The sequence below is a fragment of the Tursiops truncatus genome, chromosome 6 (assembly GCF_011762595.2).
Source record: "Tursiops truncatus isolate mTurTru1 chromosome 6, mTurTru1.mat.Y, whole genome shotgun sequence".
In the NCBI taxonomy this organism is placed as follows: domain Eukaryota; kingdom Metazoa; phylum Chordata; class Mammalia; order Artiodactyla; family Delphinidae; genus Tursiops; species Tursiops truncatus.
Window position 1 is genome coordinate 63,049,464 of NC_047039.1, and position 24,750 is coordinate 63,074,213.

At 42.0% G+C, this 24,750-nt stretch overlaps 1 protein-coding gene across 6 annotated transcripts in view; it reads right to left on the reverse strand.

Moving 5' to 3' along the window:
• Positions 1–24,750, reverse strand: part of SMARCA2 (SWI/SNF related BAF chromatin remodeling complex subunit ATPase 2) — a 172,865-nt gene that overhangs the window by 136,775 nt on the left and 11,340 nt on the right. For 5 of the 6 annotated variants that reach the window (XR_012332534.1, XM_019934753.3, XM_033858132.2 and 2 more), the window contains exons 2-5: positions 22,029–22,289; positions 18,237–18,366; positions 11,845–12,234; positions 4,526–4,781 (exon numbers count right to left, since the gene is read on the reverse strand). Coding sequence is in view for 5 of the 6 variants with exons in the window: in XM_019934753.3 (XP_019790312.1) it covers positions 4,526–4,781; positions 11,845–12,234; positions 18,237–18,366; positions 22,029–22,253 (1,001 nt within the window). In the remaining variant the exon portion in view is untranslated. The remainder of the gene's footprint in view (positions 1–4,525; positions 4,782–11,844; positions 12,235–18,236; positions 18,367–22,028; positions 22,290–24,750) is intronic. The other variant, XM_033858133.2, reaches the window with a different exon arrangement.

The window sequence follows — 24,750 nt, forward strand, 5'->3', positions numbered from 1 at the left end:
ATTCCCCAATAGAGCAACAGGTGACGGATCTTAACAACTAGGATATTAAGAGAAAAATCGATTACAGATTCTTCTCAAATACATAATTTAAAGGGAAAAAAACTAAACCAAGATAATTTTACTTGTGTAGCGTTAAGGCCATACTAAAGGAAATTTAGATACTACAGCAGGGTGAGATATGGTTATTCTGCTTCCTTGGTTCTAGATTTATTGCAGACCCTTTTCATTTGACTATCGCAGAATGTTTTCAAACTATCCCTTGGTATTGTGTTTTACTCTGTTTGACAAAGTGGGTCAGGTGCTACATTAGAAGAATGGCTGCTTTTTCCTTAATCATCTAAACGACTATGGAACTAGGCCTAAATAAATAATCTTAGGACAACCGGGCTGACCGTGTAGAGACTAAATCACACTGAACCGGGAGAGGGGGGAGTTGGAGAGCGGAGAGGAGAAGTAGGGAGGTGGGGAGGTGTGGAGTGGGGTAGATGGAGCCTTGGCTGACTTGGGCATGGGAGGGGGTGAGGGGTTAGGAGGGGTGCACTTCTTCCTGAAATGACTGCTTCCCCAAAGGGCCTAGTAATTTGTCAGTGAATTTCAGATTCCCCAGCACAAAAGAATCTTTCTTTTATGAAAGGGAGGCAAGAAGTTAAAAGTGCAAACGTGCAAACTATAGGAGAAGAGGAAGGGTAGATTCCAAAGTAAAATTGTATGCATTCGATTCAGCACACGGTGTGTGTTTGTGTGGGGAGTAGCAAAGGTACAGGAGGGGCTTCTTTTTACGTAGAGAATTTTATCAGCGTGTGGGTGGTGGTTAATAGAAATCTTCGTTTTAAATAATGCGCCTCTCCAGACAATTTCATCTTCCCATCAGTGGGATTCAGCAGGTAGCCCGATAAGGAGATAGATTCAGGATTCTAAACTTCCCGAAACAACAACAGATGTAATACTGCATAACTGCGGGAGACTCATTTAGGGTCCTCATGGGTACAGAAAATTGAAGCAGAATTAGGTCGCTCAGGTTTTTCATACAGATTGAACAGTAAATCAAGAGGGCTTACTGTTCTGACAAGAAAAAGAGTTCCATTAAAGGCGACAGATATTTGTTCAGGTCCAGAGGAGAAGTTTATGATTCCTGTAGGAGAGTGATTTGAACAGAAAATGACACTGGTACCTTTTGTTCCTTCCAGGAGCTGAGTGACACCTTTTAAAAAAGAGAGAGAGGGAGACTGACTTTTGGCAACTCTGCTGAGGAAGCGGCTCTTGGTGATTTCTAAGAAGGAATTCTCAGGGTTGTAATGGAGACCAGGGCAGGACAAAAAACACGGTAAGGGACTATGCTGGCTTCCTGAGGCAAGGAGGCTATACTACTGCTTTCATACTAAATTCTGACTTGATACCAAAGAGCGCTCACATAATTCAAAGATGCTCTTCTGATATAAACTCCTTTCAATGTGAAATATATTTCTTTCTCACACAAACATCTGTGTAATTTACATGCTAACATGATAATTCGTGGAGCACTTCTGACCAACCCTCTAATCCTAGATGGAAGAACTGAAGTTAGGCACATTGACAGGGCCAAAAAAGCATGCCAAAAAAAAAAAAAAAAAAAAAAGTCACTGACACTTACTACAGAGAAAAGCAGTACAGTTCCATCATGAGACAAGGTTGGTCTAAAAGAAAGGATCCAATTTAAATGAGAACAAAATGTTTTTAACTGAAGAGCTTGTATAGATCTGAGGCAAAGTGTTCATATGCAGAAACTTATTTATGCTATTACTGAAAAAAGATCAATCTGTCAAAATTCTGATTTTATGAGGAATAAGGAAAAGCGGCCAAGTGACTTAAAAGTAAAAAAAATTAAGATTCTGACAATTTCCTTTCAATTTTCATAGGCAAGGTAAGTGATATTACAACAGTCAAAGAAACGAACATCTGTTAAAGAATTTCTGACAGGTGATTTTTGCTCAAACCAAGTTTATGAAATTATAAAAGAGACTTTTTTAAAGACCTTGCTCAAATCCTCAATCAGGAGACAAAGATACACTGGACTCTTCCTATCAGTGCTAAAGGGTAGTAAGCCGTTCTCTCAAAGAGGGGCAGAAGGAAAAGAGTTTTTTAGCTGTCTTTTACAAGTGCCTAAGGGACTTAATCTAACCCTTTTTAAGGGATAAATATAACTAATCTCTGCAGCTGGACAATTTATCTTCATAGAGGCAGAAGCCAGCTACTGCTCTATAACTGAAGAAGACAAAAGATGCCCCTACAAAACCCTGCCAGTGTAAACCTTAGCTTCTTCTCAAGATGGCCACAGGAGACTTCAGGCCAAAAGACCCACCAGCTTTGTGAACCCAGGCTTGCCAAATCAACCACTTCAAAAGCCAGGCGGCTTAACAAAAGAGGAGACATTTATCAAGTAATAATAATAATATGAAAAAGAGCCATTCCACCACCTTCTGCAATGATTACAATTTAAAAGATACTGATAGATACTTTTTTTTTAATTGACACAGGTGTGGAGGACAAAAGCTTTCCACACACTGGAATAGGCTAAATAGTACCGATTAATACTGAATACTTTGGGAGACCATCCCTTAAGATCATTTTCAGAAAAAGTGCTAAAATGAGCTCATTACAAGAAAGGCCTGCAAATACAATTCTGGTAAAGATGAAAAAAGAAGGTTTAGGAGTCAGTAAGCGTGTACACGCGCGCACACACACACACACACACACACACACACACACACACACACAACATAGGATGAGTAAGGGGGAAAAAAATCTGGATGTATTTCTAGGTACAGTGTCTGTGTTACGAGGGTAGTTCATATGATTTAACAAAGGGACTGGTAGCTCTGTACCTTCAAGGTGGGAAAATAACGTTAGCTCTTAGGAAGTCAGAATTTCAGAGTAACCAAACGATACCCCTCTATCTCATTTACTGTCTTTAAAAAAAAAAAAGACTTTTGACTTTTTTATTCAATAGCAACATAAAGAAAGGACTGCATATGAATACAGTTTTTCTGCCCCAAATGAGTACACAGTGCTAATATTTGACTTTTATACCACACTGCGATTATTCACCCAACAGAATCTGCCTATTAACACTGAAATATCAATTGATGACGGGTATCTAGCTCTCTAGGGATATGTGAAAAGCTGAAAACAGAAACATAAAAGCTCTTAATGGAGGATTAGTAATAGCAGTGAAAATAAAGTTATACTCTTCATCCAAAAAGGTACACACATTTAATGGCAAGTTACTGTGATTTCTTTCGAAATAACTCTTAAAGCTGGTAACTTAGTATTTTAATAGAATAACAGATAAGTCACGTGTTTTCCAATAAAGAGTAAGGTAATGTTTTTAAATAAGGGCTCCTAGACATTATTTACTAACATCCCCTATAATTTTTAAACCCTAATTGTCTTTTAACTTAAATCATACTGGGGAAATAATAATAATAGCTAATATGTACTGACAGTCCTTGTATCATTTTATCTTCTCCCTACAAAAGATACTATAATACCCTCTTTTAACATAGGAGGAAACTGAGTCACAGAAAAACGATGTAACTTGAGGAAGGCAACACAGCTAATTAGTGGCAGAGCATGCTTTCTGGCTAACTCCCAAAACCGTGATCTTCGTTTCATCTTATCTTGACTCAGTACTTACTGGACTCTCCTTTTGGTTGACATTAACCATGTACATCAAGGATCTGCTAACTACAGCCTGCCAGCCAAACCCTGCCCGTAGCCTGTTCTCATAAATCAAGTTTTACTGGAACACGGCCAACACAGCTGCTTTCACACCATCAGGGCAGAGCTAAGTAGTTACGACAGAAACTCTAGGGCCCTTTACAGAAAAGGTTTGCCAATCCCTGATTTAGATAAATGTGCCAAATCAGGTGAAAATGAAGTTTTTGGAGTAAGAGTTTAAATAAGGACCCCATGTGAAGACACTTACATAGGGCCTAGCCCAAAAGCTAGACCAAGCCACAGACCAACAAATGCATGAACTCAATCAAAGAAGACATTATATCATGCTACTGAAGTACCGCTTTAGTATCACTAGATGTGTCATTAACCTGAAGGTTAGGCCAACAGAACACTCAACATCTGAGCCGCTTACAGTCACCATTCAAGGACAAACTGACAAACCAGAAGGAAAGTGCATCATCTAAGTGTGGGCTGACGGCCTTCCTGGATCTTTAGGAACTCCGGGCTGGACTTTTGATCTTGGCATGTCATAGGGGTGCATAAATGAATGAGTGAAAAGCACAGTCCTGGGAACCTAGAACCCCCAGAAGAGGGTCCTCACCCCCATCCCAGTGGCAAAGAAACTCTTCTCTTGAGACTTTGCTCTAAAATCATTCTCAAGCCTGAGTCTTGGCCTCTGCAATTTCCCTTAGGCCTTTCCCTGGTCCCACAGAAAAGAATGACCACAACACCAGCAGACACCGGACCCCCTAGGCTGGGTGGTACCTGCCGGAATACAGCGTCTTTACCCCCGGGGCAGGTGCATTACCTGTACTCCCGCTCCTGCAGAATCTCCACGGGGTCCAGGCCCTGCGGTTTCTGGACGGGGCTGATCCGGCTCTGCTTCTGCTGCAGCTGCAGGATGGGCGAGGGCTGCCCCGGCGTCGGCTGTGGCACCGAGGGCCCGGGCACGGCGGCCGCGGGCGGCGGCGCTGCTGCAGGGGGCGCAGGCGAGGGCCGGCCGCTGGGCGCGGGCACCGGCAGCTTCTGTGGGGGGCTCGGGCCGCTCAGCTCCGGCCCCGGGCCTGCGGGACAAGAGCGACAATGGGCAGCTCGGGAGGAAAGGCACCCCGTGCCCATACCCGGCCTGCCCGCTGCCCCCTGCGAGCCCGGCGATGGGGACAAGTAAAGGTCTCACGAAAAGAAAACAGCAGGGAAGGGAGGAAGATGAGGAAGGCGGAGGGGAAAGGAAAGGGGAAAAAGAAAGAAAAAAGAAAAAAATAAAGAAAAGAAGCTGGCATCTATCCCAAAGGGAAATGGCCGCAAAATGACTCTTAGGTAATAAACTGATTAAGGAATGGACAGCCAGCTCTTAGTGTAGGTCTACAACGGGATTTTAAAAATAATTCCAGGTGCATTCAGGGTTCTGAAAAAGCAAGGGAATCACCCGCTAGTCGGATGCAATTTGGGTGTGGTCCCAAAATCAATCACGTTTCGCAAACGACACCACAAGCCCCCTCCATCCCAGCGTGGAAGAGCCCTGCTGTTAGAACCCATGCTTTACAAGTATAGGCAGCAGCTCGCCAGTCCTCTGACGTGAACTAAAAGGGGCACGCATTTTCCCTAAATGACCTATAAACTGTATTTCAGGCTTCATCAGTGCATCTAGGGAACTTTAATTTTTTACTACGTATTAGAAAATATTTCTGAAAACATTCAGTGCGGGGGAAAAAAGAATCTGCTCATTCCACCTAAGAAAACTTAGCAAATATTAAGATTCAAGAGAGCATTTTTCTCATGTTATCAGAATAAAGGGATACGCAATCATTAAGCTTATCAAAATGCACTTAAGTTAATTTAAAGCAATTTCCCACATTCAACTTCAGGAGTTTAAATTGATTGCTAGGTCTGGACCTAAAATAAGTGTTCCATCTCTCCTCTTAGGTGAATTTTTACTTACTTCAAAGTTATAAATAAAATTAGTGATGCTACCAGAGGGGTTAGTAAATTAAAAAAAAAAAAAAACTCAGTAAGCAGATGTTAAAACCTCTCATGGGCATTCTTCCAAGTGTTTTCTATATCTTTCCAGAGAAATATTAAAATTATTAAATGGTAACAAAACTAATCATCTCTATACTTCAGAGCGACTTAATAATTAACCGTACAAAGACATACATTATGAAAAAGTAGACACATTTATTCAATTTCCAGCAAACACCAGTTAGAAGTGGGCTTAAATGACAATGCAAGGATAGCAAACATTCTGACAGGAGGAATTGGAAGAGTTAGAAGAAAGTGCTTAGGAAACTACAGTGTGTGTGAGTGTGAGTATATGTGTCTGTGAGCATGTGTGTGTGTAGTGTTGTTGGTCTTTTGTTCACTTCCTTCTGAAATTAGGTAAAACTTTCCCAAAGACCTAGGGCTAGTTAAGACTTCTTGAGGTAATCTGTAGCCCTTGTTCTAGCATTGATGAAAAGTTCTGGAGGGAAAAATGCATTTCTGTTTTTTTTGTTTTAGGCACTGTAGATATACTATTACAATAAAGAGATTCTTTTCAGCTAAGTACATTCTGATTCTTTTTCTGAATGGGAGGTCTTTTACATAATGCATAGCTTTTCATAATATTTCAGATTTAGTTTCTTTCATCCATATGTAAGAAACCAATTTCTAAACATTAAATCTTAAGGTTGTTAAGCATTGGGATGAGATATGGAGGGACATTTTTTATTATATTTTCCCTCGAGGCCTTTAAAACAGGATAGATATTTTTTATCTGGGTTGCTTGAGCCAAAAGAGAGGAGATAGAGATTTCTAACAATTACTTTAATTCTCTGTGATTCTATGAATTTCCCTAATAAGCTCAAGAAACTGGTGGTTAAAAATATTGGAAGGATTTGTATGAGCACACCAAATAATAGATTTAATACACTGAAGCCCTTTAATAAAAAGAAAATCCGGGTCTTCCTGATAAGATTAATATCATACTAATTACCCTACATTCAGTTCTCAAAGTGTTTTTCCTCCTTTCAAAGTTTAAATAAGTCATCAATAAAAGCCATACCAGTGCAATAGTGTACACATTTCACTTACTCTGGGCGTTTTCTTCTCTAGCATTATGGCTTATAAATATTTATGTAGAAGTGTGTGCCAACTCCTCGAGGTATATTCAAGTCATTGTTTTTAAAACCATACGATCAAAGGGACGTATCCAGAGCATGTCTGATATCCCCAGTTCCAAATCTAGCCATTTTCAGCCCATGACTGTGAACTAGATCTGATGCATACACACAGCTAGGCTTCTTTAATCCATTAATACAGAGACATCCTTATGCGGTTGAAGGACCCTTAAAATTGAGAAGCCAGAGAGACCCAAGCGTGGACTTGGATATTCAAATCTCCAATTCCAAAAGGACTACAACTCCAAAAGATACAAGGTGCACCTTGTGTCTTTCCAAAATAACTGATAAGTTTCACCTACGGGCTGTGTGAGCCTCAGCAAGTTACTCAGCCCCTGGTGCTTCAGTCTCCTCGTCAGTAGGATGGGGATAATAACAGTACAGTACTCACCTCACAGGGTGCTAGTGAGGATTCAATGAGACAATGTGGCTATGCGCCCAACCCTCAGCTCTGGTCATATTTACTGCCACAAAGGACACCAAGGTAAAGAAGCCTAGTTTAATCACTCAGCTTTTCAGAAAAGCTCCACAGCAAAAGAAAGGCTTTCAAGGAAATTTGGCACTGTATTAGCCGGCAAATGTGGAAGTGCACTCTTCTAGAGCAAACTTCAAAATGTTTCCACAGTTTAATACAACTCAGCACGAACACTCAGATAAGTCGGCTTGCCATGTGCTTCCTGCTAATCCCCCATCAGTCACAAGCAAACTCCTTTCTAACTAAAAACTGCAAGTTCATTTACTGCCTGGGTCTATTTTATCCTCCCTCCAACAGATTATAGAAACTTCTCTTTACAGAGGCTAGGGGACTGACTGCAGCTTGCTAAAATTAGACATGCCCAGAACACAACTACCTAACCATGAGGTGTTCTGCCTGTCCTTCAGGCAGCTGAGTTGCCTGAATGGATTTTCTCTGTATCAACAGAAAGCATCTCGACAACAGACACTCAGGGTCTGCAAAACGATAAGGACTCACGCCCTGATATCTTCAGATGGAGGACAAATTACATTCTTTAGCTTATCTCCTATTCCCTCGCCAATATAAACAACTTAGGCTGAATTGTCAGAGGTACAAAATGTGTCTGTTTTCCCGTCGGTCCTCACTTTAGAAGTCAAGGTAGGTAGACGCCCTGACTCTCCTGAGGGGTGTCCCACTGCAGCTAAGTGTTGGGGGGGAGGGATCTTTATTAGATGCCTGAATTTAAGAAACAGGTAAACAAACTTATTAAATTACCTAAGTCTCACATGTACAGAATTTCTGTACAGAGTTCCCACTTTACCCACTGCACAGAAGGATGTTTATGCAAATAACCGTCTGTGCATTAGACAAGGATTTAAGTGGTTTCCAGAGGCTGAAAAAAAGAAATGTAATAATGATGCTTAAATGAAGCATACGAAGAAATTTTAGATAACTAAAACAAGGAGAGGGGGAAGCAGGAGAGGCACAAGCACTGAAAAAAATCACCAGTAAATCTCTCACTTTCTACCATGAAGGCTTCCCTACCCACCGCAAAAAAACCCCAAACTTTTCAGTTCCTATTTTGAACTTTGCTTTAGTCTCTAAAAAGAAAAATGAATCAAAATTAAAAGAAAAACGCTGGGTTTGATTTGAGTGGAGCCCATAGTAGGCAAGGATCAGAGTAATTTACTTCTTCAGTGCACACTTCCGTGTGCACTTGTTGAGTGCACACTTCGTAATTCTCTGGTGGTGGCACTTGTGGTGAATGATAACTTTGGAGTAGGTTTGAGGCAGATCACCCCAGCCAAAAAGATTCTCTTCACACATGAATGACACCCGCAAATGGGACCAGAGAAAAATGGAATCACAGCTACCACCAGTGAAGCTGACATACTTAAATTGATTTTTTTCTGAAATATTAGCAGAGGCATTTATAAGCAATTATATTGCTTTATTTAAGAAAAGGAGGGGGATAAACAATACAAGTAATATTAACTTAAAAAACCTTTTTTTGTGTCTTCCTTGGACTTGTCCGAAATACCCATGCAAAAAAAAATGTGTCTTTGTCAAGTAAGGTCATCATCTCCCTGTGAAATCTGAGATTTGGGGACAAGATGAGCAATGCAACCTCCCCCTCCCAGTGGCAGGAATGAGTCTGCTCTATTTGAAGAAAGTCTCCTCTTTCCTCCTTTATCCATAGCCTCTTTGCCCACTCTGGCACTATCCGCCCAAATATTTTCATTTCTAATGACTGCTGGAAATACAAAAGACACGAGCAGTGAGTAACAAAACAAGTTCCCCCTAATGACAGGACCCTGGCGAGGGAAGATGTACGCACTGGGTAAAAAAAAAAAAAAAAATGGAGCCCTCTTCTCTGGAAATGATCCAGAAAAGGCACCCAGGGTTGTGTTGGTCAGGATGTGAAGTATTTGTTATATACAAGTGTCCGGCTAACTGAAAATCCATCCTTTGAGTTTTACTACGTCATCTGATCTCACTGTGGTGACTCTGGCTGAAAGGGTTTCTCAAACGAAATCACTTAGCTTGCTGCCTTCTTGAACAATACCCTGGAAACTTTTCCTATTGTGCGTAGGTCATTTTTTGTTGTTGTTGTTGTTGTTGTTGTTTTTTGCGGTACGCGGGCCTCTCACTGTTGTGGCCTCTCCCATTGTGGAGCACAGGCTCCGGACGCGCAGGCTCAGCGGCCATGGCTCACGGGCCCAGCCGCTCCGCGGCATGTGGGATCCTCCCGGACCGGGGCACAAGCCCGTGTCCCCTGCTTCGGCAGGCGGACTCTCAACCACTGCGCCACCAGGGAAGCCCTCGTAGGTCATTTTTAAAAATAACAAGCCTCGCTGAGGTCCATGATGAGGGGATACCCCAGGACAAGCTGCGATGCACGGGGAAGTGTGCCTGTGTGACATGGTCCCTCACGATTACCTTTTGGGAGGCGCAGATTTCGCTCCTTCCATCTTAAACTACCAACAATCTGACTATGACCATTCAGCCTCTACTGGGACCTCCTTTAGTTAATGCTCCTCATATACTGAGATGCAGGATATCAAGGTCACCAATGTTGCTGACACCGTATCTAGAGTATGAATAAAAAGGCTCTCAGAAAGGAGCAGAGATCCTTTTCCTTCCTATGCACAGGAGTGAAATGCCCGCACTTGGTACACAGAGCTTGGGAAAGAGCCTCTCCCTTGTCATGAGCCTATTGGTCACGAAGGAGCCAGGATGGGGAAGGGGATAAGGCCATGGGCTCTCCAGTCAGACTGCTGGCATTGAATCCTGACTCTCCATACCCGAGATGTGCCACACGTGCAAGGTACTTATTACTGAGCGTGGAGTACGAGGTAAGCTAGCAGGCACTCAGTAAGCACAAGCTACACACATGCACAGACATACATACATTTTTGCTTCTCTCTGGCTGCATTCCTGAGAGCTAGTTTTTACAGTTTTAAAGCCTCTGAACACACTTGAGTGTTCAAACTACCATTTTATGCATGGTTTTCCTGTACAACATTTTCCGTCTCTGATTTTTGGTCCCATGGGGTCCTCCACCTACCAGAGCATCGTGGTGAACACACCGAAACCTAGAGATGCCGCGATACTTTCTTGCTCTTTAAAAAAAACCATTCCTAAGGCTCCATCTACAATTAACAAGATGCGTTTATCCTTCTAGTAGGCAACCCTTAAGAGTTTCCTCTACCAGAAAAGAAACATTTACAAACTCAGAAGGTAGAATAATAAAAATAATAATCTGAACTCTTTCCCTTCGTCTAAGTCCCAAAACCTAAGAAGAAGACCGATATCCCAAACTAGTTGCAATGATCAGCTGTCAGGGCCTGCCCAAATGAGAGGGAACCATTCACAGGAAAGGGTGTCAATGACAAGGAAGCACCCTGGAATTCAAATTCCCTAAGATTCAAATTCTCTGGAATTCAAAACTGTGGTAGAATAGAACCATAAACTCTGTGCTTATCTAGTTGCTAACCAAAACCTTCCCAGAGAAAACAACATTCATGGACGATCACCCTAGAGCCCCTTGGAGCTCTGAATTCTATCCGTGGGATCAAGCCAGACCACCAGAAGGTCGTACAAAGGACTACCTCCTCTCAACCCATTATATAATGTCATAGCTTCAGATCTGATGCCAGGGCACATGGGAAATAGGCCATGTGGATTCTGTTACTCTCTTTGTTATGAACAAATGTTACCAATGCCTCTACCATGCAGTGCCCCTTACAATAATAATAACAATAATTTTTTAAAAAGTTCCCACCTGGGAAAGCTACTTTATACTCTCATGCTAGAAAAGACTCTGTGTCCACTGAGAAACGGGTAAGCAACTTCCTTCCGAGTGGTGAGTATCAGGCACCTGACCCTGTGTCCTTTCCTGACTGCCAGGAAACTCGAGTCACCTTGGAAGCTCAGATGCAGCAGCTCCTGTAGCTCCCCCCCACGCACATTGCCAACCTCCCTGACCTTGATTTCTACTTCCCTTTGTCTCTGATTTTCTACTTGGTAATTCCTTTACCGCAGGTATGCTTCTTCGGAAGCCTCCCCAGATGCTTTTCACAAAAAGGGACAGACGTAAATAAATAAATAAATAAACAGACACGACATAGCTCAAGGAGAGCAGATTCGAGACGTGCGTGTTGGCAACAGAACGCACGGGGTGTAGGGGTTCCTAACCTGGGGTGTGTGTAGATGGGCTTCCGACAAACCTCGCACCGCTTGAAAGAGAATGCGAAATCATGGGGCTTTGTGCTTATAGCCACGGCTTGTGCCAGAGTCTGCAAAGTTTAAGAAGCACTGCTCTAGGACGTAGGCAGAGGAGACCGAGAAGCGTGGCCAGCTAAGTGGAGCAAAGACAAGGGAGCCAGGGAGGTGCAACAGAAGGCTACGTCAGCCCTGGGCCGATACCACCAGCCCAGCACTTCTGTGCAGTTAGCAGTCCTTCTCGTCCGAGGTGGACCATCACGTTATTCATTTGGTTGCCTATGAACCTACCAGATGGCCTGCTGTAGTTGACAAGGGCCTGCTGCTGCGGCGGCGGCGGTGGCTGCGGCTGCGGTGGCGGCTGCGGCTGAGGCGCCGCCTGCTGCTGCTGCATGCCCGGCAACGTCCTTTTCCCCTGGACCGCGAGCTGCAGCGTTTCCGGGAGGGGCTGGCCCCGGGCCAGCATTTTGTAAGCTAAAATCTGAGCTCGCAGCTGATGCAGCTGGACGGGACTGAAAGGCGAGGGCCCCCTGTTGGGCTGGCTCATCGCCTGCGGGTCGCCTGGGATGAGGGTCCCTGGCTGGCTTGGTGGCATCTGCGGTGCGGTTGGGCCACTTCCCAATATAGGGCTGGAGACGTGCTCGGGGGCTCCCAGCGGAGACGGGTGCGGCGACATGTAGCCTAGAATGAAACACAAAAGGAGAGGTCACAGGCTGCCCCCCGCGACCCTGAAGAAGAAGCATTCCCGAACGTTTTGATAATTTCCTGAACAGCACTGATGGACAGACATCGAAAGCATAGGTAACTTAATAATTATGGGCTTTTATATAACTTAAAACATATATATCAAATGTATACATAATTTAAAGAAACAGGCAAAAGTAATTTTAATAACATATAATTTAAATCGACATACCCCAAATATTATCATTTCAAAGTATAACAATTATTAAAGAGAGATTTTATGTTCTTTTCTTCCTATTCAGTTACGACGCTGTCTCCACTGGGACTAACCACATCTCAAGTGATGGACAGCCACATGTGTCCTAGAAAGTAAACTGGTAGTGGCTGTCGTACACCTAAAGGAAGGGCACCAGGGGAAAGTATTATACACTAAAAGCAGCCCGACCTGGAGAACAGAACCTGAAGGTGGCTGCTCTGTCGCAGTGGGGAATGAGTCTCTCACGGGGATATTACTTGGTTTATTATAATGCACTTTATGAATAATTTGCCATGATTGAGGGCCTCCATTGTTGTAGGCACTAAGCAAGGCACTGTACATACTATTTTAGCTGAGTTCTCCCTGGAAACAGAGACTGATGGAAGGATTGAGCGGAGCTGATTTATCTGGAAGGCACAGGGGCACTGGCAGGGGTGTGGAAAGGTGCTACACGGAAGGGACGGCAGCCAGTAATGGGTGCATGATTAAGCCAGTTGCTGTAGTGGGTACCTGAAGATTAATCTCATGCACAAGTTCTGGGATAAAAGGCACATAACTTGCCTCCAAATTATCCCAGGGAAGGAGCTGGGGTATTTACACTCCATCACTGGTCACTGGTTATGACTCTGGGGATCCTTAGTCCCCGGGAACTTTGCCATGTGTGAGTAAGGCGGACTCAAGTAGACTGAAGGTGAGATGGTAGACTGGCCAGTGGGTATAAGGCTGGTGGGAGCACAGAAAATGGTAAGAAGAATGAGAGGGAAGTGAGTGGAGTATACATGTTTTCTACAGTCCTCACCACATCCCCAGAAGATATGTACTGTCACCTCATTTTTTAAAATGAGGAAAGGGAAGCTCAGCGAGTTACCCCAGGTCACACAATCAGATCTTGGTAGCTCCAAGATTCAAACCAAGGTTTGTCTGATTCCAAGGCGTATGCTCTTTCCATGGTCTAATATTAATTTGGTTTTATAAAAATAAATTAAAGGCTTGAAAGTTTCAAAAATCTTCTAGAACCATTTACGATACAATATAAAAATGAGAGTAATCTGCTTCGGTTACAAGAGATCTACATGGGAAAGTTAAGAAGACTTTACTTAAGAAAGAAAAGTCAACATGCACAAAAATTTCAAGGAACTTATTTCAAGAGATGAACTGTACAGCCCGGACAGAGAATGCCTAGAAAAACACACGACCGAGCATCGCTGAAGGGTAATCCAAGGGGAAGGAGAGGACAGAGTGGCCTACTGTAGTCCAAAAGGTCATCTTCAATTCAAACTGAGTGTAATTCATCAACTCAGAGGTGTCCTAAGACACAAGTAAAACATTAGATTAAAGGGCTTTGCCTTTAATAAATGCACCTGCATCACACTTATTTTAAAGGTCATCACAGGGGTGTTTATTAGGCACCTGCTGTGTGTGCGAACCCTTGTCACATTGGAGCCAAGACAGCTCTATGCATCTATGTGGAATCACAGCGGCCCAGGAATATCTGACCCACATTGCCTGGGGACTCATCATCGTCATCCACAAGACTAGAGAAAATAAAGGATACAGTTACTTTTACTCAAACTGCCATTTGGAGAGGGAAACAAATTTAGCCTGATCCTCTAAGACAAGAGTAGGTTTTGTTCTATCAATTGGTGAATTGTAGAACTCCATTCAGAGTAATCCTGCCCTGAAGAGAAATGGAAAAACTGCTAACTCATTCCCCAAATCCCTACTCTATAAGGGAGCACAAAAATCACGCAGCCATTAGGATTCTAGTTGGTCATAAAAGTTAGCCAAGAAAATGCCCCTGAAATCAGCTTGCAAGACAAGCAGAAATTTAAATCCCAGGATGTTGTTATTTATAACAATAAACATTTAGAGAATATCGATAACATACACTTAACTTCATCATTAACATTCTTCCTTCTTAATGAGGTTAACATTCACCTCCTATTTGTAATGCTGGTGCAAAATGGTAGTTTGTTCATTAGGAAAGCACCTTCCTAACACCTTTTTGACCAACCCTGCATCTACCACTGGAGGAAAAACTTCCTACTATAGTTACTGACATTTTCATGGTAGAAGGGATACAACCAGGTGTTAAAATGGGTCATGTCTCCTGCCTTCTAGTCCATCCTCCTTCCTGAGGGCATCATCAATTATAGTTTACCCATGTTAAATCACAGGATGCCTAATACAACAGACCAAAACATCAGACGATCCAATCTAAAGGCAACTGTGCAACGCTGTTCATCAAATCTGCTCTTTTCAGCTATGAACTCCTGGCAAGGCAAAGTTACGAAGATGAGACAGTTACATTAAGTACAGTAATTCATTTTACCTCACATTTGCTAAGAAACTAAGAGTGGAATAAAAATCATTTTCCAGAATTAATCAATACAACAAAATTCTCCCTCAAGTGTGGAAAGAAGAAGAAACTGGGGGTGGGAAAATTTGTTGCCTAGAATTTATAGGGGATGTTAATAGAATCATTCTATCACAGTATGACATTAAAAATGTGACAGTGTTTCAGCTAAAGAGAGAGAGATTTCTTTTTTTTAATGACATGACTTGCATTCCATAAAACTTCAGGAAAATCAGAATCTAAATGATACAACATATTTTCATAATTATCTTCAGTTGAGAAAACAGTGAAGAAATTGCCTGAGAGTGAAATACCTTTGTCTGTAGGATGACTGTGTTGATGCAGAATCTGCTCTTTTTTTGAAATCTGGTTTGATTTGCTCATTTTAAAAAAAAGTAGTCAAAAACTGGCAGTTTTCCTTCCCTCATCTTCAAGGGCCATTATCTCCCTAGTTGCACCTTGCCTCAGAGAGAGGCAATCACCTCTCTCCTTTTAATAAACTTGAATTTTTAAGTGCCAATTTTATATGAATTTTCTCTTCACACACACACACATACAAACATTAAATATTATATATTTGCCTTTAAAGGCTTTTTCTAGCCAATGGACTAAAAATAAACAACGTTATCATTGGGACCATAAGGTACACAATTCAGTATTTATTGAAGGAAATGGTTTTGCTTCTCAACCAATACCTTAAAATAACCTAATAGGTTGCTAGGTAGTTAAAGCTGGCAGTCTTCCGATCAATACCACACCTCTCTGTACCTGTGTGTTTATAAATGGCTTCCTACGATGGGGTTTTTAAAGATATATGCTACTATGGAGTTTGAATTCTTTTTAGATAATTCTATAGACTAAGACTGCATTATACCAATACTACTTTATTCAAAGACATATTTTAAATCACTAATTCCCCAGCTTACAAGGCACTTTACTATTATAGTGAAAAATATTACGTGCTAGTTCTGATTCCATCTAACTTAATGCAGACTTCTCCATTCCAAAGTAATTATAACTTACAGAAATTATATAAAAATTAAGATCTATTTAAAAGTGTTCACTTTTGAATACATAAATTCACTTCTCTACCTACTTGAACAAAATTTACTCAATTTCCAATTATGTACTAGACATTGTGCCAAGTATTGGAGATTCCAGGAAAAAATCATCATTCTAGAAGTTGAAGAAAGGAACTGAGCTATGAAAGAAATTTTAAGATACATAAAAGTAAAAATGCTCACTTATAATTCACGCATTTCAAGTGTTTTCCTTTGGAGTCTTCCTAGGGCCCCACTACTAGAGGTACTGCAAAGCCGGGAGCAGACAGCCACCACTAGCTCTGAGAATCACTGAGTATAAGTCATCTATACCTCCCAGGTATTAAAATGAGATCTACATTAGCTCTGTGAACACACCTGGCCCTTTAGAATTTAAATGATAAACCTGGAAGTGTCGTCTCAATTCGTTCTTAACACTGAATGGGTCAAATTCTTTTCTTCCTGTACCTCAAGAAGTCCCAATGATTCAGCCTGCTTTTCTAACATGGTCAAGATTTTACAAGTCATTTGCAAAACTTACGCCTGCCTGCCATCAAAATTCAGATCAGAGTCCAGGATCTTCAAAAACCTGCCCGAATATTAGTAAAGATGCACTCCTATGCCTCCATGACTTGCTTTTATATAAATATATGTATGTATTTAAAAGCAAATACATTTCTCTAAACCCTCACAGTCAAAAATCTTCCCTTGGGTTGACGGATGTCTGATCATGGATGGAGAAAAAAACTCACATACATTAAATTACAAAAAAGTATATACAACAAAACATAAAGCATAAACTTTGAATTAGAATATCAGCACATTAATTAGTGCTGGATAAGTCATGCCCTTGGCATGCTGAAATGTCCATATAATGAAAGAGGTTCTGAAAAGAGGTTACATTGCATCCAAAAGACTTTGAGGTATCTTTATTATTCTATTTATTTATTTGGCTGCATTGGGTCTCCGTTGCTGCTCGCGGGCTTTGTCTAATTGTGGCGAGCGGGAGCTACACTTCATTGTGGTACGCGGGCTTCTCATTGCAGTGGCTTCTCTTGGTGTGGAGCATGGGCTCTAGGCGTGTGGGCTCATTAGTCGTGGCTCGCGGCCTCAGTAGTTGTGGCTCGCGGGCTCTAGAGTGCAGGCTCAGTAGTTGTGGCGCACGGGCTTAGCTGCTCCGCGGCATGTGGGATCCTCTAGGACCAGAGCTCGAACCCGTGTCCCCTGCATTGGCAGGTGGATTCTTAACCACTGCACCACCAGGGAAGCCCCTGAGACATCTTTAATATGCCTTCAATAATGAGGAGAAAAGGCACCCAGAAGAAGAGAAATCTACCATACATTGATTTGGCCATTATTGTGGGTTGAACTGTGTCCTCTACAAAGAAATGTTGAAACCCTAACCCCTGGTACCTGTGAATGTGACCTTATTTGGAAATAGGATCTTTGCAGATGTAATCAAGTGAAGATGAGGTCACACTGGATTAGGGTAGACTCTAATCCAATGACTGGTGCCCTTATAGGAAGAGGGAACTCTGGACACACACACAGACACACAGGCAAAATGTCATGTGGAGAGCAAGACGGAGATTGGAATGACAGATCTAGAAGCCAAGGAATGTCAAATATTGCTGGCAACCACCAGAAGCTAGAAAGAGGCAAAGAAGGATTCTTCCTTAAAAACTTCAGAGAGATCACAGCCCTGCTAATACCTTGATTTCAGATTTCTGGCCTCCGGAACTTTGAGAGAATACTTTTCTATCGTTTTAAGCTACCCAGCTTGCGGTAATTTGTTACAGCAGCCCTAAGAGACTAAGAGAGCCACCCACCAGCAATGACAGGTTATTCCACTGCCAGAAAAAGCCACCTTACAAAGTAGGAGTGTACAATTCAAGGGACACGGGTGGCTCATCTTACCTTCACATCTACGCTGTTACTGGGAGGCAGACCTGGAGTCTCCTTCTGGCCCTGTCACTTACCGGATGTGCAAACTTAAGAAAACAAAGTAAATTCTCTGAGCTTTAGCGTCTCCATCTATAAAACTAGGGTAATATAATTCATCTCACAAGTTCAGGGTAAAGATTCTGCATGAAGTACACAAAGCACTCTGCAGAGTGCTTGGACACATGGTGGCCAGTAAAACTACTAGGATTTTGCAAAGAAAATTGCCCACATCAACCATAAAGTTGTGTTGGTGGGGATAAGGGGAGATTTCTACAGGGAAAAGAAACCGGCTGGACTCCATCCTCCTTAAACACGTTCTCTGGAAGTCATAATTAAAATAACCAACAGGAAAGATGAAAGACTGTGGTACAGAGCCAAAATCAGGTATGTAACAGACACAAACCTTGGCTGTGTTGGTCCATCGGACTCTGGGGAGGGCCCATTCCTGGGTGAGGAGGTCGCATAGTGGTGCCCTTCATGGATCCACAGTGGATATCTTCCACAACCCCCTTGTCGTGCATACCATCAATGGGCTGAAACATTTACAGAAGATCAGTCAGACGTCTCTTTAAGGCATAATATTTCCATCTGGTGTTTTAAGACCCCTTCCTAAAAAGTCTTCAAAATTGTGGCGCAATCATCTATTACCCATATGATAGTCATATATTTTGACATTTATTTTACATATATTACTATTTACATAGATTTCATAGATGTGACAAAAAATAAAATAAAAAAGACTACACCAATAGGATCAGCAAAACTACCTGTGAAGTCAAAAGTTAAGGCTTTAAACAGTTGAAATGTTTTTGGTCATGTCAAAACCTGCAAAATAAAAATGAAGTTCTGTTCACAAGGTAGACAAATATAAACTATTCTTCCATACCCTCTTACGTAAGTCCTGAAACCTGCCGTAGGTTGAAGCTAGTCCAAAGTCTGAATGAAGAAAGGAAGACTCTTTGAAACGTCTGTGATGATCTATTTTTTGGTAGCTTTTTTTCATCAGAGGGGAAGGAACCATGGAAAGTTTAAAAGTTGAAAGCAGGAAGTTCCAAGGCAGTTGGGAAAAGAGGGACAGACAGGGTAGAGCGGTGAATGGGGGTAAATACTGAACGGGAAAGAGGGTGAAAAAGATGAAGCTATACTACAGAGGGAGGAAGACAGAAAAAGGTTAATGGCAGAGTTTGGAAAAAAATAAAGAACACAGGGGCTGGAAACAGGACTTGAGGCCTTGTACACAACAGACACACAATAAATAGCCATTGAATTGACACTAATCCAATCCAGAATTGGGCAATGGAGCATGTGTTTGAGAAAGGAAAAGTCTATTCCTCCCCAAACTGGAATAGCAATTTTCAAAACAGCCTGAAAGGAATATTTCCAGGAGTTTATAGAAACCAAATGACTTCAAGCAAGAAAGTATGAGTGTTTGCAGTTTTGGAGAAAGGAAAGTTAATTTCTGCAGAGTCAAAAGCATGCACTTGAAAAGAGGAGAAATTTACCATAAAGAGGATGTTCAGAAGAAAAATGGGAAGAATTTGGTATAAAGAGTGTCTCTGAGTCTGTTAAATAGTAATAATAGAGAGGAAATCAAAGCAACACAGCAGATGTATTTAGGCCACTTGTTTATTTATTTCCAGTAACGTTGAAAAGCAAAAAGCTGAAGCTCAGAGGGAGACGGAGGAGAAAGACAAGGAATAGAGCTGCCTATAAAAAGATTCTCAGAAAGTGAAGGCATCTGGTCAGCAGGTGTGAACTCCAGGCACTTCACCATGTCCTCACCCAGGGAATTATCTGAGGGACTGCGGGCTGCGGAAAAGCAGGATGAGAAAATGCAAAACTTGCAGAATGAGAGCAAAACAAAACGAAAAAGAGCATTGATGGGGGCAGAGAATAGGAGAAAATGTGACAAAGATGCTAGATAACGGAACAGAAGGGATCAGAAGATACACTTATACATAAAAACAACCCGGGGCAAAAACATAACATTAACCCAATACACTCATGCATACGTTTAACTTTTAAATGCTTAAATAGTAATAGAGGTGAGCTAAATATTTTCCTTCAAATCTTTCATTTTGGAGGTGAAACATCCTTAAACCCTTCTGAAATTATTTAACCCGCTTGGACTAAGGTTAACAAGTGACAGATCCGGTCTATAATATATTTCCCAAATTAGTATGAACACAAGATGATTTAATGACTTCGATATGTCTATCTGTTCAATATGTCTCTTAAAGAATGTGATATGGAAAACGAGCAACTTTATTTCTCTACATACCTGACAACCTAAAAATGTGTTTAAAAGAAATCAAAAAAGCAGGGAGAGAACTTGGGGATATTATAGGGTTATCCATGATATGTTGTTAAATGAAAAAGATGTTGTTTCAGAGTAATTAACAGTGATGATACGATACTATTATGGTAAAAGGGAAAATTTTTTAAATCATACCTGAATATGCATACCTGTGCTTAGATGGTATTTTTACTGAAGATGGAGAAAAGTAAGGTGTAAAAAGCATATATAATAAGCTGTTACCGGGGGTGAACCACTTCTTTTATTTATGTCAATATGGTTTTACTTTTCAAAATAAGCATATATTAATTTTCTGATTTGAAAATCATCAAATAACAAAATTTGCAAAACATGAATCTTCCCTTCTGGGCTGCAATGCCTTACCTTAAAACTGACCTCCAGGGACTTCCCTGGTGGTGCAGTGGTTAAGAATCTGCCTGCCAATGCAGGGGACACAGTTCGAGCCCTGGTCTGGGAAGATCCCACATGCCGCGGAGCAACTAAGCCCGTGTGCTACAACTACTGAGCCTGCGCCTAGAGCCCGCAAGCCACAGCTACTGAGCCTGTGTGCCACAGCTACTGAAGCCTGTGCACCTAGAGCCTGTGCTCCACAACAAGAGAAGCCGCCGCAACGAGAAGCCCGCGCATCGCAACGAAGAGTAGCCCCCGCTCACCGCAACTAGAGAAAGCCCGTGTGCAGCAACGAAGACCCAATGCAGCCCCAAATTAAAAAAAACAAGAACAAAAAAACCCAAACTGACCTCCAGTCCTACACAATTAAAGGGAAGAATTGCTCTTTTCTGCGGTAACCTTTCTGTTTCAAACCAGTATCTCCCACAGCTTGCCTGCTTAACATCAAGAGGCATCTCCACCACCCTGTCCACCTGTGATGTCACCCGGAAAAGATGTAAAACCTCTACACATCTCTTCAGGCCTAACCTTCAGGTAATACACAATGGTCCCATAGATTTTCTATGGCTACCGCTACCTCTCAGAGCAAATTGTCACAGAGGATCATGTTTGCTTTCTCAAAAGGCCATTCTCTCTTCTTTGCATCTCCTGCAAAGGCATAATGCCCACGTCATACCGTTATGCTCATCCCAACAGCAACAACCCGAATCTCATAAATGGAAGATTATTATAACCTTCGTCCAGAAACAAACAACTGGCCCTGGGTTCTGCAAAATCAGAGCTCTCTTCCAAAACCAGAATAAAGCCACTTCACAGACGGAGAGCAAAGTGCATTTTTAGCAATTCCCTAAAAACTACTTTATTTCAATCGAACATTTTTTGAAAAAATCCTTTAGGAAAGGACTCATTTTCCTTTTATTCTTTGGGACCTACGGGATCTTTTTAGGGAAGAATAATTTTCAATACGTTCATTCATGGATGATATACGGTACTTAACATACATAGTTGGAAAAAAAAAGCAAGACTTATTCACTAATATACTTATTTGCCAAGCCAAAATACCTGCAACCCACAATTCATAGGATCTCTCAGACTGCATATTGTAGAACTTCCCTGGTGGTCCAGTGGTTAAGACACCATGCTTCCAATAATGCAGAGGGCATGGGTTTGATCCCTGGTCAGGGAAGTTCCACATGCCACGTGGCGTGGCCCAAAAATAAAAATAAAAAAAGAGAGAGAGGGAGAGAGAGCTGCATATTGTAGCTAACACTTTTTAAAAAGCCAAGATCAGATCTCCCTGACTGGTGCAACATCTGTAACAATAAAAGAGCCTTAGAATGTATGTTTTCAATAATGTACAAGATAAGAGAAAGACCTAGCTTGATTCTCTTGTAAACAATAGTAGAAAAAAGAGAGGGGGGTTATCAGTGATTATTAGCCATCCATGACTCAGAAGATGGATGGATGGATGGGAGAATGAACTCTTACCTTATGCATTTGATGCATGCCTTCCTGCGGGAAGTCAGCAGACCCCATCGACGGCATAGGGTGTGAGACACTTGGAGGCCCAGGACTTGGCCCCATCATACTGTGGACGGAACCTGGGGATGGTCCAGGTCCTGGACTGGGCCCAAGAATTGGTCCAGGAGAGGGTCCCGGCCCTGGCGAAGGCCCTGGGTGGGGCATCGCACCAGGGTCTGTGGGCGTGGACATCTACTTCTCCTGACTCTGCCAGTCAGTACAGTGATACTGAGTTGGAAAGAAGAGAAAGGAATGTTTTAAACATGATGTTACGATCAGAATAAAACAGTTGTTAGTATTAGATGGTGCCATTTCCGTAACAAACATCAAACAGAACTGCCCTGTCTAGCCCGGATGTTTGAGAGAGTGTGATATATATCCATCTGCCCTAGTCTTTATGAAGACCTCTTATTTAAAATGATTCCCCGGAAAGATATAAATCATCTAAGATCCAAAAAAAGGCTCACTGGAGAAACTCAAATGTAAGACATAAGGAGAATTCTAAACAAGCTTAAAATTTATTACTGAAGCCAACAGATGCTCTTCATTACTTGGGCACCTTACAAGGCATTAACCCCCCAAAGCCATTAAAATATACACCTCCTCAAGAAATACCCAACCAAGACCCACTTGCATAAGTCAATAAGCATTCAAACTTCACAGAATTCTAGAGAGTTAAAAGGGGGAGCAAGTACAATTTCATAAACTGAGGATGAAAGGGAATTGCCAATCACGGGAAAAGAAGAGGTTAATGGCAGTCAGACAAATACGGGTTCACACAGCCGCATAGGCAATGACGCACTGAGACTAAAATGTGATGGTACGCGTAAAGCCTTAGCTCTGTGCCTGGCACGACAAGCAGCCTCTCTTACTGAGCCTTACTCCCCGGGCCCTGCCACCTCCACTCCAGCAGAAACGAACAGAAGGGCAGGTTAAGATGTGGTCCTACCACCAGGTAATTAATTAAAGACCATGTGGACAGTGGAGGGCAGGGATTCATCCCGGGCCTCTCTGGGGTCCAAGACTCACACGAGACATCAACCATGACTCCTGGATCGGGGCCCACCAGAGACGTGGTATGAAAATTCCGGTTCTCCAGCAAAGCCGTATTCCATCACCCATGTGCCAAGACTTCTTGGCATCCCCACCGGGGAACTGCCTCATGGGGTGGGTACGACTGGATCTTGGATATCAGCCAAAATGAGTAAATAAGCTGTTTTCTGAATTTTGATGGAGATGAATGATCCCAGGGTAGTCATGGTGATATATTATGTCATCTGGGGGCACACACCTGTACACACAAAACCTCTTCTGATGCCGAACTCACAGAATCCTAAGTGGACTTGCTTACCCACTGATTAGTGGCAGGGAAGAAATTAGACCATAGGGGCCGGGTCACCCACAGCAGGGCTCTTTCCATAGTGAAATGAGAGGTTAGAGGGAAAATTAAATGAAAAAAACAAAAAACCCACGTTACTTCCATTCTTAGCTAACTACCGTCACCCCTCGAGGAATCTCTAGAATGTGAGGGCCGTGAGGGTGAGGTCTGGCCCTTCTTCGCTCCTGTATCCCCAGCGCCTCCAACCAGCATGGAGTAAGTGCTCAGAAAAGATCTGAATGAAGTGTAGACAAAGTTGCAAGGGCAAACTATTAATAGAGTCAATTATTAAAAAATAAAAAAATTAAGAGAGCAATCAGGGTTTGAGGTATGTTCAAACAAAGAAATCTGAAAAGTGGAGGCAAGAATTTGGCCAATCTGATAAATGAATTAGGGCTAGAACAGGAAGGGATGAAAGGCTGCTTTGGAATGATTATAAGCAAGGGATCACTCAAACTGTTTTGCTGATACAAGATGGGACTAAGAGAACACAGTTCAAGTGATTTCTAAAACAACAGGGAAGCTTGGACAGTAAATTATAGCCTGAATTCACTAGAGAGCCAAATGTTATTATTTATTCTTTGTGATTAACAAAGCAGGCGGAAGTAACCTTTTTTTTTTTTTTTTTGGATTCCACCCCCTCACATATACACACACCCACCCATGTTCAGTCAGCATTTTAAATTTAGGACGCTGACGTCAATTCAGGGGTACTACAAGTTAAAATGTTCTTTCATGTATATCAGCAAACTAATAAACCCCTTTATTTTTTAGTGAATAAAAGGAAATTGCTTACTTCCTGTTATGATTTACCTTGAAATTGGCTTCAATGGCTATGATGGCAAGATACCACAAGTTTGAACAATGAAGATACAAGTGCTCAGTCAGCCTGGCAGTCCTACTTTTCATGTTTTACATTTTAATATCTATTATCCCAAAATACCAACGACTTTCTGTGCATAAAATGACTTTCATCTGGGAGTCTCGTAGAATGTTGTAATTAATTGTATGCAGTCCCACAGAAACGCTCATCATTTTTTGTTATAGGAAACTACTAAAAACTTCTTAGGGGGGAAACATATGAGACAGGAAATGGAAGAATACGGACATAAAGAAGAATGTTAATATAGGAACGTGTTATATAGGAAACTTTTTCGTAAGAAGAGAACCTTTAGGAGCATGCACTTAATGAATGTGTCCGTGAAACAGCATAGATGAATAAACAAGAAGCCAGCTCAGAGAAACAGCACAGTTTAACAAGGGAGCAAACCTGCCCCATCCCGCACAGCTAAGGGACCTGGACTACCGCAC